This window comes from Ochlerotatus camptorhynchus, unplaced genomic scaffold, assembly GCF_037179485.1.
Source record: "Ochlerotatus camptorhynchus isolate MF236.1 unplaced genomic scaffold, CSIRO-AGI_Acam_v1.1 ptg000867l, whole genome shotgun sequence".
Classification (NCBI taxonomy): domain Eukaryota; kingdom Metazoa; phylum Arthropoda; class Insecta; order Diptera; family Culicidae; genus Ochlerotatus; species Ochlerotatus camptorhynchus.
In genome coordinates, this window is record NW_027041326.1 from 106845 (window position 1) to 122896 (window position 16052).

Sequence of the window (16052 nt, forward strand, 5' to 3'; positions counted from 1 at the left end):
TAATCATAAATCATATTCCAAATCTCCTTTTCCCTCTCCCGATCCAAACAATTGTCATCCACTAACCTCGAGAAGACCGCGAGCAATCGATTCCAATCCTTTAATTTTAGATTTAAGACATTTATAATGTATAAAGAAAATGATAACTAGGCTCTGTAAAGTTTATTCGATTGAGCATGTACAAATAAAGTAATTAACAAAAAAAAATCTTGCATGGACCGCAGCCCGGTATATCTAATCCTCCGTTCATTCGGTCACGACTAACATCCTGCGATGATGAATCCCACATTTTTTTTTTTTATTAATTAATTTATTTGTACAGGCTCAATCGAATAAACTTTACAGAGCCGAGTTATCATTTTTGTTATACATTATTGATTTCTTATATTTAAAGTTAAAGGAGCTGGACCGGATACTCGCGGTTGTCTCGAGGTTAGTGGGGATTTACAATTTTTTTTGGATGGGAAAAGGGAGAGGGAGGTTTGAAATGTGGTTTACGATACAAATATTTAATTAATCCTAAAACATGAACTAATTTCTATTCATCTTGAAAACAAACATAAAAAAAACCCACACGTACAAAATACAAACTAAACACAAGGTTAATAAAACTTACAATTTAATGTTAATATTCTTAAAGTAAACATATATGAGTTTCATAAACTCCAGATCGCGTCTTGCCAAAATATCCCGAACTGGAACATTAGGTTGTCTACCTCGAGCCCGAAGGGAATCGTACAGTTCAGATCTGACTCCGCGATGCTCAGCACAAGACCAAATAATGTGATCTGCGTCCTGGTAACCTTGTCCACATTCACAGAGATTGCTGTCCTTCAGCCCAACACGGAACAAGTGAGCGTTTAACGAATAGTGATTGGACATGAGGCGAGACATCATACGAATGAAGTCTCGACCCACATCCAACCCCTTGAACCAAGAACTCTTCGACACCTTAGGGATGATCGAATATAGCCATCGTCCCAAACTCCCTTCACTCCACTTATTCTGCCAGCTGACGAGTGACTGTTGACGATAAATGAAGAAAAATTCATTGTAGGCGATTTGTCGATCGTAAATATCGCCTTCCATAGCGCCCACCTTAGCAAGTGAGTCAGCCATCTCATTGCCCGGAATCGAGCAATGAGATGGGACCCATGCAAAGGTGATGACAAAAGATCTTAAAGATAAAGCACTTAAAAGCTCTCGTATTTTCATGAGAAAATACGAGGAGTGCTTTACCGGCCTCATGGATCGAATAGCCTCGACAGAACTGAGACTATCCGTAAAAATAAAATAATGATCTGGTGCAAGTGAGGCGATCGTTTCTAGCGTATAATATATTGCCGCCAGTTCAGCAACATATACGGAACAAGGAGCTTGAAGCATTCGAGAGGCGCTATGAAATTCGTTAAAAATACCAAAACCAGCGGACGCCTCTATTAGTGATCCATCTGTGAAGAACGATCTTACGGAATCAACTTGGCCAAACTTCGCAGCATAAATTGACGGAACAATCATGGAACGATGATGTTCTGGGATTCCACGAATCTCCCACGTCATAGATAAATCAAAACTAACTGAATTGCCGAAGTCGGAGAAGCATACACGATGGGGATTATGCTGTGAAGGGCTAACATCCTGAGTTATGTACACGTAGTACAATGACATAAAACGAGTTTGAGGGTTTAGCTCAAGAAGCTTCTCAAAGTTTTCGATTACCAGTGGGTTCATAACTTCACAACGGGTGAGGAGCCTGAGGGACAATTCCGAAAACCGATCCGATAGTGGCAACATGCCCGCCAACACTTCTAGACTCATCGTATGAGTCGAGTGCATGCATCCTAACGCGATACGAAGACAACGATACTGGATACGTTCCAGTTTGATGATGTGAGTTTTAGCCGCCGACTGGAAACAAAAACTACCGTATTCTAAAACCGATAAAATCGTTGTCCGGTACAACGTTAGAAGATCTTGCGGATGGGCTCCCCACCACGTTCCGGTAATTGTTCGGAGAAAATTGATCCTTTGTTGGCATTTTCGTCTCAGATACTCAATGTGAGATCTCCAGGTGCATTTTGAATCGAACCAGACCCCAAGATATTTGAAGGACATAGAATGAGTGATCGGTTTACCCAAAAGTTGAAGCTTCGGTTGTGCTGGGCTATGCTTCCTAGAAAAAACGACCAACTCAGTTTTCTCCGTGGAGAATTCGATACCTAGCTGAATAGCCCAAGTAGACAAATTGTCTAAGGTATCCTGTAAGGGTCCTTGCAGGTCGACCCCTTTGGGCCCTGTCATAGACACTACTCCGTCATCTGCAAGTTGTCTCAACGTGCAGTTGTCACTTAGACAATTGTCAATTTCTCTGACGTAGAAATTATACAAAAGGGGGCTTAAACATGAGCCCTGGGGGAGACCCATGTAACTAAATCGAGAAGCTGTAGAGTTTCCATGAGAAAAGCTCATATGTTTCTCTGACAGCAAATTGTACAAAAAGTTATTTATTAATGGAGAAAGGCCACAAGCGTGGAGTTTGTCTGAAAGGACTTCAACGGATACTGAATCAAAAGCCCCCTTGATATCCAAGAATACAGAAGCCATTTGCTCTTTTTTAGCAAAAGCCAACTGAATTTCTGTGGAAAGCAACGCGAGACAGTCGTTCGTTCCCTTGCCCCTACGGAATCCAAATTGAGTATCTGAGAGTAGGTGGTTCGTCTCAACCCATTTGTCCAAGCGAAAAAGGATCATTTTCTCCAACAATTTTCGAATGCACGATAACATCGCGATGGGACGATACGAGTTATGATCTGAAGCGGGTTTTCCAGGCTTTTTAATGGCTATAACTCTCACTTGCCTCCAATCATCCGGAACAATATTGAGCTCCAGGAACTGACAAAACAAGTTCAACATGCGCCTCTTAGCGACGTCTGGGAGGTTCTTCAACAAGTTGAACTTGATTCTATCAGCCCCCGGAGCCGAATTGCCACACGAAAGGAGCGCGAGTGAGAGCTCCAGCATTGAAAAAGGCTGGCTGATCTCGTCTACAGAATTCGTCGTTTCGCGAGGAATCATCTGTGCCGGCACGGAATCAGGACATACTTTTCGCGCGAACTTGAGAATCCAACGATCTGAGTACTCCTCGCTCTCGTTGTTCGAAGACCGGTTACGCATCCTTCGCGCCGCGTTCCAAAGCGTATTCATCGACGTTTCGCGCGATAATCCGTCCACGAATTGCCGCCAGTATCCGCGTTTCTTGGCTTTGATGAGGCTCTTGAGTTCGCGTTCAAGAGCCGAGTACGCTTCGAAATACACGGCTGTTCCACGTTTCCGGAAAAGCTTAAACGCGTCGGACTTTTTACGATAAACCTCAGTGCATTGGTGGTCCCACCAAGGGGAAGGAGGTTTCCTACGCAAAGACGTTCCTGGAACCGGCCGAGTTTGAGCTCGAAGCGCGCTGTCCAAGATCAGATTGGAGAGGAAGTTATATTCCTCCAACGGTGGAAGCCCTTCTACCGACGACACGGCTTCCTCTATCGCGGTCTTGAACGTTGTCCAATCGATATTACGGGTGAGGTCGTACGCGACGTTAACGGATTCCGACGGATTGAACCCACTGGCAATCGAAATTTTGATCGGCAAGTGATCACTACCGTGGGGATCCTGGATCACATTCCACGTGCAATCCAACGATAATGAGTTAGAGCAAAGTGTGAGGTCTAATTTACTTCCATTCGAAGATGGTCCAGCCAAACGTGTTACTTCTCCATTGTTAAGAATTGTCATATTGAAGTTATCACAGAGGTCATATATAAAAGTAGAACGGTTGTCATCATACAGTTCCCCCCAGCCTGTACCGTGGGAATTAAAATCTACCATAATCAACCGTGGAGCAGGAAGTACTGAACATATATCTGAAAGTTGTTTTCGATTAACAACGGCTCTAGGAGGAATATAAACAGAAGCAATACAAAGGCTCTTACCTTTAATAATAGCCTGACATGCGACAACTTCAATACCTGTAAATTGTGGAAGATTCACTCTATAGAAAGAATGGCACTTTTTGATCCCCAAAAGTACCCCTCCTCCACGCGAATCCTTACGATCCAGTCGAATAATGTTAAAATCATAAAAAGGAAGATCTATATCTGAAGACAGCCAAGTTTCACAAAGAGCAAATGCATCACAATCATTATTGTGAACTAAAAACTTAAAAGAGTCTAATTTAGGAATAAGACTTCGACAATTCCACTGTAGAATAGTGATCAAATCCCCGACCTCGTTTGGAAAATTATCCATCGAAGGAAATGATTGCTGCAATGAGGGGCCACTTCAATGTCAATTGCTTCAAGAGGGTCTTCACAGTAGGAAGCATTGCCAGAACAATGCTTTTGAGAGGATCAGAAATATTCAGGTGCTTGAGAATATCTTCCACAATTTTATCAAATGAGAACAACCCAGATGAAGAAGGGGCTTCTGTTCTTAAAAATGGGACATCAGGGGTTTTGGATGTCCCCGGGAGAGGTGGAAAATCCTGGGTATAGTCAGTTCTTCTGAATCCAGGAGGAGTAGAAACTTCCTTTTTTCCACCACTCCTTGATTTGGGCAAGCTGATTTGGGGTTCTTCATTCTCAACTTTCCGCGAACGGATGCGTTTTCGTTTCCGTGCTGAAAAACAGAAAGAAGTTCCCTCCTCAGCCAAGTCAGAGTCAGTCTCGTCATCTGACAAAAGAGAAAAGGGATTTTTGTCGTTGGTCGATGGCGTGGCCGTCTTAAGCATTTCTGCAAAAGACTGCCGGGAACGTTCCTTAAGTGAGCGTTGTAATTTCTCCCCGCGTTGTTTGTACACCGGGCATGACGAGATACCATGAGGAGTTCCCTTACAGTACACGCATTTTGGTGCGGTAGCTGCACAGGTGTCATCCCCATGCTTCTCTCCGCATTTGGAACAGCGTGCCTTGCTGCCACAGTGGGAGGCCGTATGTCCCAACTGCTTACAGTTTTGGCAGTTCATGACCCGGGGAACGAACAAGCGCACAGGTAGTCGAAGTTTTCCCAGCTCGATGTAGTGAGGAAGGGCTGAACCAGAAAAGGTCACACGGAACGAGTCTGTGGGGGTAAAACTCTTTTTACCCTCGCTGACAGATACTGAGCCCAGTTTTTGGACATCCAGTATCTTCACCGGAGGAAGCAAACGGTTCTTGAAACGGCCAACCGCCTGCTTCTCCAAGATCTCGGGGGTCAGACTCGCTTCGGTGACCACACCTTCGATCTCCACATCACGAGCTGGGATGTAAACTCTGTACTCGAGCGTGAAGAGCTGGGAGGCAGCAATCTCGTTAGCCTGCTTCAGGTTAGAGACGGAGACACGAAGTTTATTGTGCCTAACCTTCGTGATTTCAGTCACGGCCGAGTATCGCTTCGTCAGATCATTAGTAATTTGCATTACATTCAAAGGTTTGTTTCTGGGCTGAAAGTAGACAACCCATGGGCCAGTCGAGTCATCTGGATAGGCTCGCGATCGGGGGTTTATCTGAGCCTGTCCTTTGCCAGACTGAGACGATGAACCAGGGAGAGATGACGTACGTTTTCGACCCTTCTTGCCATCGCGTGGCAAAGTGGTGTCATCTTCCGACAAAACGTCCATTTCGTCTTGCGACAAAATGTCCATTTTGCCGTACTAGTGGGAGCGAAAAACGCTCTACCACTGAAACGATAATCACTCGGACACAATACACAAAAAAACTACAAACACAGAACACAAACTTAAAATTTAACTGTGGGCGAAAGAGAGAAACAAGAACAAAAACTTATCTGATAATCCTATACTACTACCACCGAGCGTTTAAACGGCAGCAGCGGAGCGACGCGCAGCGTGGATGATCTTCGATCAGCGTGTGCGGGCTGTCTTCGTTGGTGTGTGCTTATGTGAGGGTCGGCACTCAGCTGAACACACGATGATAGATGAGCGGTGTAAATGCGGAGGCAGATGCTGACACTCGATGACGATGATCCGTGTGCAGGTATGCGTTACCACGCACCGATGGTGCGCAAAATGGTTGGCGAATTGGCAATCGTAAAAACAATTTTCCTTCCGATGATGCCGAAACCACACTTTCTTCTCAGAAAAAAACTCACTTTTAGTTAATTATTTAGCTGGGAACTCTAAGCGAGAAAAAACTGACAATTTAAATCAAGCGAATAGCGAGAAAACTTCCAAAATAGCGGAGCGCGAACTAAGTCGACCGTACTTCTTGCTAGGACGCAGTGGAATGTCAATGAATCCCACATAAATGTAAGCAAATCTTACATCCCCTGGTTGGGTGTAGACGCGTTATGTATTGGATTTGACAGCCACAGCATACGCGAGGTATGAAGACCTCCATACCAGAGGTGGAAACAGTACATTTTTTGCAAACCATCGTCCAGAGCAAAACAAAACAGCCAGCACACGGGCGGTCGTGTATTTCTACATTACAAGCAAACGGCGGAGATAGCGCATAGGAAAAATGTCGTATCACATTATTTTTCAATCAGTTTATTGAAATTACATTTTAGCTGCAAGCTTTACGTGTGACAGTAAATTGAGGGGGTTAGCAAAGTAAAATAACAACTTGATACCATCTTGAAAACAAGTTTTGTTATTCCAGATATCATTTTGTTTTCTGTTGTTATCACATATCTAATTTAGTTATCAACATCGACTAATTTTGTTATCAGTTGTTATCATGAAACAATATGATATTATGCAAGTTTACTTTAAAACTTCAAATGTTATCCACATGGTGAGAAAAAAACCACACTGCCAATCATGATTCAGTTATCTGCGAAAGGTTTTAAAACAAAATCATCAAAATAATTTGAAATTTGTTGAAACTATTTGCGCGGATCACAGGATTTGTTATCAAGATGTTTTCAATGGTAACTAAATCAGTTATTTTTTGATATCCACGGAGTATTTTTTTTTATAATTTGTGTTATGTTGGCTGCTTATTCAACCACAATGATAACATGTTCAGTTATCAAATCTTGATAATCGGGTATCAGAACTTGTTATCAATTTGGTATAATCCTTTGCTCGGGAGGGGTGCCCGAGCAAAGTAGAATAACAACCCGATATCATCTAGATAACAAGTCTTGTTATCCCAGATATCATTTTGTTTTCAGTTTTTATCGCATAACTTATTTAGTTATGAGCCTTGATCAATTTTGTTATCAGTTATTATCATGAAAAAATCACTACATATTTATTAACGATGCAAGGTTAGTTCATAACTTTAAATGTTATTCTCATTGAAACAATAAAAAATACTGCTTTTAATTCCTAATCATATTTCAGTTATCAGCGTAAGGTTTTGATATCAAAATGATAACATGATTTGAAATTAATGGAATGAATTTGTATGGCTTACAGAATATGTTATCAAGATATTATCAATGATAACAAAATTAGTTATTTTTGTGATATCCAACGAGCAATTTTTTGTTATCATTTTTGTTATGTTGGCTGTTAATTCAACCATAATGATAACATATTCAGTTATCAAAAAGTGATAACCGGGTAATAGAACTTGTTATCAATTTGATATTTTACTTTGCTCGGGGGTACGTGACTTTGATCGATTCTCTTCATCGACTTTCTCTTTCGTTAATAATTCAGCTGCAAACACATTCCTTGATTCGTGTGTCATTCTGGAAGTTAGATGAGAACCTCCTTTATCAAACTATGTGGCAGAAATAGTGCAAAATCTGTTTATAAAGCTGTGGCTATCAAAAAATAAAGTCGATGAAGAGTCACTTGCTCCCCTTTCTTTCTAACCCTTTCAATAAACAACACCCTTATTTACGCATCATTTCAACATCTATGCTTATGAGTGGTTAGTGTTCAATCTTATCTTATAATTCCATGCAATAAACATCAAATAAATGCTATAATTAGCCAGAAATCAGCAAAATTCTACATGACATAAATTTGTGATGAACGTGCCACTGGTCTTGTCTGCTTCATTGTGCGAAAATGTTCTGTCGCCTGCAGAAAACAGTTTAGAAATGTCATGACATTTGTTCCGCTTGCCAGTTTGTGTTTGTGTGTCTTCTCTATGGTCATTGCGCAAAACGTTAAATTTTAGCACTGGTGCCACAACTGCTCCATACACAACAATATAAACCTAACGCAACATACTAACGTACCGTAACAATAGTAACGTTTCCCCAAGTATACATTTAGGCGTTTTATTCCATTGATTTGTCGGTTAATCCTGCAGTATCACTTAAATTGAAAAAATGTTACATTTGAATGAGTTTATGTCATTTTAATGCCGCGGATTCACTTGAATGACAAGCTACAAACACGAGCGTTATTGGTATAATAAAATATGAGCTCATCCTAAAACTATACAAGTGTGATCATGGATGTGATCATAATTTATTATACAAATCAAAGTTACAAGTGTATCCACGGCATAGCTTCACGACCGTATTAATATGTCAAAGTACATTTCATCAATTATGTCATACAATGTTGCAGATTACCATTATAAACAGATGAAATAAGTTATTATGGCTGCCATAGACAAATTTCAGTTATGGAAGATTAAACTTGATTTGAAGATTCCATAATGATGAGTTTGTGAAATAGCGCTAAAACTGATTTTTTGGTCAAATTTCTTTCAACTTTGCATGCCTTTGATATAATTTAACACAAATTTTCACATTCTATTGCCAATCAGATAAAATTAACAAGATTTCTATCACACAAGCCGATGATTCTACGTACCTACCCCCAAGTCACACTTCCCCCAGTGTACCTTATATTTCGAAAATTCAAACCGAACGCCCTAAACCATAAATCAATTGAATGCAAATGACCGTTAATAAAATATTTGTAGTTCTAAAAAAGATACAAAGACTGATTTCTATCCCCTTCGAACAACATATTATGTTTTTAAGACAAATATTTTCTATTCTTTTCATCTATTCGCAGATCACAGAAGCACTTTCGTTCTTGCACTATTCAGGCCAAGTGATACACCGGAACGTATGTCCCTCATCGATTTTGATCACGAAAAAGGGTACGTGGAAACTGGCGGGTTTTGAATTCACCGAACGGGTAAACGAAACCGACGCCACCGATCCGGTACCATGCCAGTCTTGGTCCACACGAACATCCAAAATGGTGCAGCCCAATCTGGATTACATGGGTAAGGGAACGCAAAATTGAGTTGCTCAGTAAAAAAAAACCATCACAATCTAGCTGAATATATTTAATCTTGCTGCTTCCCGTTTTCCGGTTCTCCCATCCCCGGTCGTGCAAATAACGAAAAATTGCGACAGCACCTGAAAACCAGATCAACTCCAACTGCAGCATACTGAGCGATATGTTCTCGCTCGGAATGGTGATATGTGCCATATTCAACCACGGGAGACCGTTAATACAGTCCGGGAATTCACCACCTGCGTATCTCAAACAAATGGAAACAGTAAGTATGCTTTGTGCTTTGTATTATATGTAATAATTTCCATCGGGAATGGGAATCAGAATGTTCGCTGGAATCAAGCAGCAGAATGCTTAAATGTTATTCAGGAAGTGTACGTGAAGGTTTCTTAATCAATTTCAAATGTCATCTACTCATGCTCTTATAGCTAGGTACATAATACACATAAGAGTATGTCAAATTATCAATGCTTCTCTCTACAGGGCAATCAACATTAAATGTTTGGCATTTTTCTAGACCGTATTATTCAAATTGAAGCAGGGTACCCGGGTACCCCGTCAGCAACATAATAATAACGGTTAATGAAAACAAGGCACAAGCCGATTGTAATGAAAAATATTGTTTAGAATCGGAACAACATACATTTTAAGCAATTTTTATCCACCTGAATCCTCATTTAGCTTTCATTAAATTATCACGGTGTAAAATAAAATATTTATTCAGAATTTTGAGTGGCAAATATCGTATTAAATTGAAAACATTCATAGCTAGGTCGTTCACTACGCTTGTTTAAAAATCCTTAAACATTGTTAGCACTGTGGGTCAAAACATCTTCTTGGAAATATTCAATTTTAACATACATCAAAGGGTCTTAGCTAGGGGTAAGACAGCTTTAAATCATGAGCAATTTTTGAGCAAATTTTGAGTAACTCTGAGTTACTCGCGTTTCCCAATAATTAATATCGTTGTCAACATGTCGATATGTAGCAATTCAGTCAACAAGAGGAAAGTTTTGATCGAGTTATGTGTCAAATAAGTTTCACCATTGTAAGTTCAAAACAATTTTGTAATCTGTTTGATAGGGGAAATGGCTTTAATGTTGGCCTGCGGATCTAAGATTGGACCCATTGTTAAAAACCTGATATTTATCAATTTTATCTAGATGAAGGCGCCATTGGGACGAAACTAATGGATATTTTTGGTCGCTATTGAAAATTTGATCGATTGCTAAATTTATGTATGAGCCCAAACTAGGGGCATTTAGGCCGACATTACATCCATTTCCCCTACCTTGTTGCAATTTTCTTATATTCTAAAGAATCCGTTGCATTTCAGGCGTTTTGCATGACTTTTATTACTTTGGTTAGCCATGATTAAGGAACAAGTCGGTTCAACCATGAACATTTTCCAGACTTAAACCACTGCACTGGTCAGAGGTAGTGAAAAATCATTGTAAATTGAAAACATTTTCCGAATATTCTACATAACACGTAATGAACTTTATGAATTAAAGTTTAATAGGGCTTAGATCTAATTTTGGGCCTACTAAGCACAGCCCGCTCTTTGGTTCTAATTTTCGAGTGGATTTTTTTTTTTCACAAAATGTAATGTTTTCAGATATAGTATTGAGATATTGTTAAAAATCTAACACTGCTTCTTGACCCCACCTCGACGCATTTTAAATAAGACCTAATGCATTAAAACGCCATTCAAACGCGATTAAATTCACTTCGGTCTATCGTATGAAGATAACAATTGATTCGGTCGGAGCGCTTCTTTTGTTTTTGAGAAAAATTTGGTGCGAACATTCATTTCACACGTTCTCATTGAATTCGATCGGTAGCTTTTGAACTAAAGTATTGTACCAAACGCATAATTGACTTGATAACTCTGAAACAATGGATTTATTTCTGCTATTGCAAAGAAAAACAGGAAATAACTCTTGATGATTTGGGAATAAGAATACAGATTTTAATCAGGGTGAAACTTAACAACGGTACTAGTTAAAACACCATCCTTGTCGTTACAACCGAATGTTCAAATAATAGGATGATGAACTATTATTAAATAATAGGATAACGGACCATTACCTGACGATTCCTCTATATCCATATTAGTAGATGGTGTTCGTATGATCGATATTGGAATATAGGCAATACATTTTCAGCTTGCAGACAAGAAGACAAGCCGCTACTTTAAGCTGGTTGATTTCTTATCACACATGTTTTCCCAGAAAGCAAATGAAAATATCCAGTAGAATGCTACATAGTCGAATTTTAAATTGCACCAGCTTCTGGGAAAATTTGTTAAAACATTTAAAAAAAAATCTGGATTTTATGGTGCAATGTCAAAAACAGGTAGCGTGACCCAAATGTCAATAAATTGTTGTTTGCTACGGTTCGACTGGCAATTAATGTGTGTTGTGAATGGTTTTTCAGTCTCAACAAAATCCAAATACAGAATTTTTATTTTTTTTGTCCACTCTGGACCAAAACCGTTGGGGACCTTCTTCAGCGACTCTAATTTTTTTTTTTAATATTTTAGTTGTTTGAAAATGTGTTTTAATAAATTGGTTATTTTCACCAATAATTACAGCTTTCACGTCTAGTGTGGTTCTGTGGAACGTGAAAATGTCCCGAGGTCAGAGTTTCTGTTTTCAACATTTTTATATGTGTAGCATTTGGTATTCACCCACGCTGAATTTTATCGTGCATTTACTCCCACTCAAACGGCTCGGATTAATAATTCCGTCAAAAACCCTGTCCAATTTTCACGCACTGTAATTCAGTACACAGTAGTAGAATGTTCAGCATTGCTTTTCTCCCTCAATCCGTATTATTGGTTAAAATAACATTATTATTAAAAGATATTTTCAAACAACTGAAATGTTAATAAACAATTTTAGAGTCCCAGAAGAAGGTTCCAAACGGACCAAAACGGCATGCGTTGTAAAATTATAGTGACCTAACATATCTTCCACACGAAAGTTAGCTATCACCTAAACCAAGACGGAAACTTCGTAGATGCTTAAAATCTCAAGCTAGCATATACAGAAAATCGATATGCAATTAACACCGCGTAGTGAGAAAATTCAGAACTGCCTCCTACCAAAAGGCCTTGATCCACTGTACAACTTTTCCGAAGATAGAAACCGAAGTCAGGATATTCAATTTGACCGTCTTACCCTTACCCCGCATGATGTTTTGGTTGCATTATTTAGACTATGTTTGTTTCATGATAAAACATAATCAAATGAAAAGTAAATTCTCTGACAATCAATATAATTATGGAAAGTACGCTAGGGATCACAATTGACTAAATTTATTGCTGCAAGTTTTATATAGATCTGGTTGATTAGTATTTCATGATTAATTGGCCGTTTTATCCTATTCTTCCCTACTTATAGATTTTAAAAATGCATCTAAAATCCTTCAACTTTTGTGCGACTATTAAACCTTCATAAGTCTCTACCATTTATTGTACAGGTTTAAATTTGAGGATAAAAAAACATTTTTAACCAATAAGTACAGAACTGTAGAGTAACATGAGGCAAGAGTACGCACTTAGTGTTAAGGATCATGTATCTTTTTTACGATATAACCTAATTTTAATTTATAACTGTGCGTCGATTCCTTATCTATTTGGCCCTTCTTTATGGATAGCTATTTGAAAAATCATTACGTTTTTCACAAAGGGTTCCGGCTGCGTACTTTTGCCCCACTGGAACGCATTTAATTAAACGCTTCATGTCAATGTCTGTTTTAATTGAATGAATGCTTTCTCAATCAATAACTAATCAAAATTGGGCCATAATGCGTCATATTTACGCACCTATTCTTTGTATTCACTAATCTATTTTCTTTGTCCAAGTGTTAAAAGTTCGTAGTTTTTAGCGGTGGAAATAAGCAAAAAATCTTACAAATCTGATGTAATATTGTTGCACTAAAACATACTAATTCAAGATTGAAAATTGTTAAAATCAATATTTTTAAAAATCGAAACGATTTAAGCACCATTCTAAGCCATTCGTACCCTTGCCTCACTCGAATCCAATAATGGAAAGGTCTCTCATAAATTAGGTCTTTCCTATATTATCTGCTGATAAATAACCAAAAACTATCATATAGACCAATCATAGTACTGGATACTCAGGTTATAATAATCATCATCATCATAATACCACTTTCGAAAAATTGTAATTTTATATCAAAATTCAAAAAGCGTAAAATTTTCAAACTTCTATTGACTACTTTTCCGTGCATTATTCTAAATAAACAATATTTTTCTTGTAAGCTAGTATTCAGTAGAGGTTTCAATTCTAATCAAAATCATTGGTCCATCATTTCACCTGGCTTTCGGACCAGTAGTGTGTGTTGTTGCCGCCTACATACTCTTGCCCTACTTTACTCTATCTGCCGAATTATTCGAATGGTAATTATTGTGTCGAAAAAACAGCCCTCCTGAAACACAGCATTGAAAACGACCACCAGCTCGATCTAGGAAAGGTAAAAACTATTAATGAATTTACGTGACGGTCGACCAGCAGATGGAAATGATGTGAAACATAATAATGACGTGTTGCTACCTGTCAAGTCGTATGGAATATTTTTAGTACATCATCAGTTTTGTAATTGCAAATCTGAAAACTAGGTGTCGCATGGCCAGTTTTACCTTTGCTTAAATTCATCAATAGACAAACATGAAAAACAATCGGCGAATCAAAGCAAAGCCAAAACTGGTCATGCGACAACTAGTTTTAAGATCCGCAAATACAAAAATGATGTTGGAATAAAAAATGTCATCCAATTTGACTGATATCTATACGTCATTACCATTTTCACCCACTCGCCATATGTGAGTCAATCGTCTACTGGAGATGTGTCATATTGCAAACAGTCAAGATTGTATCAACAAACGAACATACACAGATGGCTTTAATGAAGTGTATGCTGGAATTCTTCATGCCATGAAAAACAACGCAAATATTAATACGAATAAAAGTAGGAAATTTACAATCAGTGATGGAAAAGTTCGTGAAAACTCAATATGACTCGCGAACTTACATGTAAACACAATCCACACAACTTGAAAGTAAAAAGCAACACAATACCACTCATTCCACTCGACCACAAACTTTATCAAGAAAAAGCACACTTTAGGTAGAAACTTAGCGAAAATCTATTCAAACGGGAGAACGCAGATTTGTGGGAAATCGCTAAGTGACAGTCGTAGATGGACGCCATTAGAAATAAGACGAATTTATGTAAAACTACATATACAGACAACAAGAAAACGCAGCATCTGTAAGGAACACAAACGATAAATCCTTCAAAAATCTTTTTAAATCAAACATAATACTATTTTAGAAATTCCTTGAAAAAGTTGCAATAAAATCACCGAAACGTCGGAAAGTTGATGCAATGAAGCGTTTTTGCTGAAATAGCTGAATACACTCAGATCATAAGAATTGCTCCAGTCGCAAGCTCTCAAGGTTCCGTTATACTGAAGTCACCAAGCAGTAAATTCGATTTCCAGGAATCTAGCCAAGGGTCTCATTTCGCAAGTCAAAACAAAAGGCTTATCATTCGATCTGGGAAAATGATATAAAATTACCCATACTCATGCCATATACAACTATATTGCCTAAAAATGATTGCTATCTATTGCTTCGTTGAGACGGTTATAAGCACAAAGAACAGTTAAACTTTAATCTTTTTTATTGATTAACAAAGTGACACAGTCACAATCAGTAACTTAGTCATTCAGATTCAGCTTTTACATGGTTTCAAAGAGAATAGGTATGCTTCTACTATTTTGCAAAAACATTTCTCCTACCAACGAGGATTGACATGATACAAACTTTCTTCATTATGCTCAATAATTGCTTAACTTTGCCGAACACGTGCAAGGTGTATTTATCTTTCGCATCTAGATTGCCACCATGTCAGTTTGATAAAATTTTACTTCGGCTCATAAATATCCTAATCACCGCCATACGCAATTTAGTTTGATCTGAAAAAGTTTTACAAATCAAACAATTCCGGGAAGGACCGGTGTAACCGCTGATTGTGATCCAAAGTGCTGATGGAAATATCACTTCAAGAGATTTACGGTGATGTGCTCATTTCAAACGGTTGGTAGTCGTTATGTACAGTCAACCTGTGTATATATTTTTAGCAATTTGTTTTCCATCGTCGGAGGCAATCAGAGTTTCAATTACCATCTATTAGCATCCTATGTATTTTTGCTGAGACATCCCAGCAATAACATAGATTCTGCCTTCAGCTTAGTGGTCTTAGTGCACTTTCATTGTTAATTGAGAGCTTTCTTCTAAGACTGCACCATTTCTGCATTCGGATAATGTGTAGCATGCACATTGATATTCTATGCCCAAGGAAGGCAACATATTTTCCAACTCTAAAAATGTCCGAACCTGCCAGAAAGGTAAATTTCTCGCCTCTAGCATATAGTTATTTTTTAACTAAAGAATATTCTCAAAAAAAAAATGGAGAAGAACAAAAACAACTGTAGCTTTTTAATCTTAATACTAAATGCTTTAAATTTTTCAAGGAGGATTCTACAGTTCGTTTACATTAAACGTGTATTTTATATGAAAGTCTGAGAAATGTTTAACCCAATTTCGATATAAAGAGCAACATGATCTTAAAAAAAGTGCGGTCTTGAATTTGTAAATAGCATTTATGAAAGGGAAATCGTTTGTCACTGTTGGTATTGGCTCACGAGATCTGCCGAATTGTTATGGCAAATATTTTATTACATGGTCAGAAATTACTCTGCCGAATTTAGGTTCAATTTGATGTAAGAGATCTAAACCCT

General features: G+C 38.4%; 1 protein-coding gene across 2 annotated transcripts in view; it reads left to right on the top strand.

The window, feature by feature from the left end:
* bma (SCY1-like protein bma) overlaps positions 1-16052 on the top strand; it is a 142406-nt gene that overhangs the window by 31747 nt on the left and 94607 nt on the right. For both annotated transcript variants that reach the window (XM_065238669.1, XM_065238670.1), the window contains exons 4-5: positions 8984-9200; positions 9334-9479. In XM_065238669.1, the coding sequence (XP_065094741.1) occupies positions 8984-9200; positions 9334-9479 (363 nt within the window). The remainder of the gene's footprint in view (positions 1-8983; positions 9201-9333; positions 9480-16052) is intronic.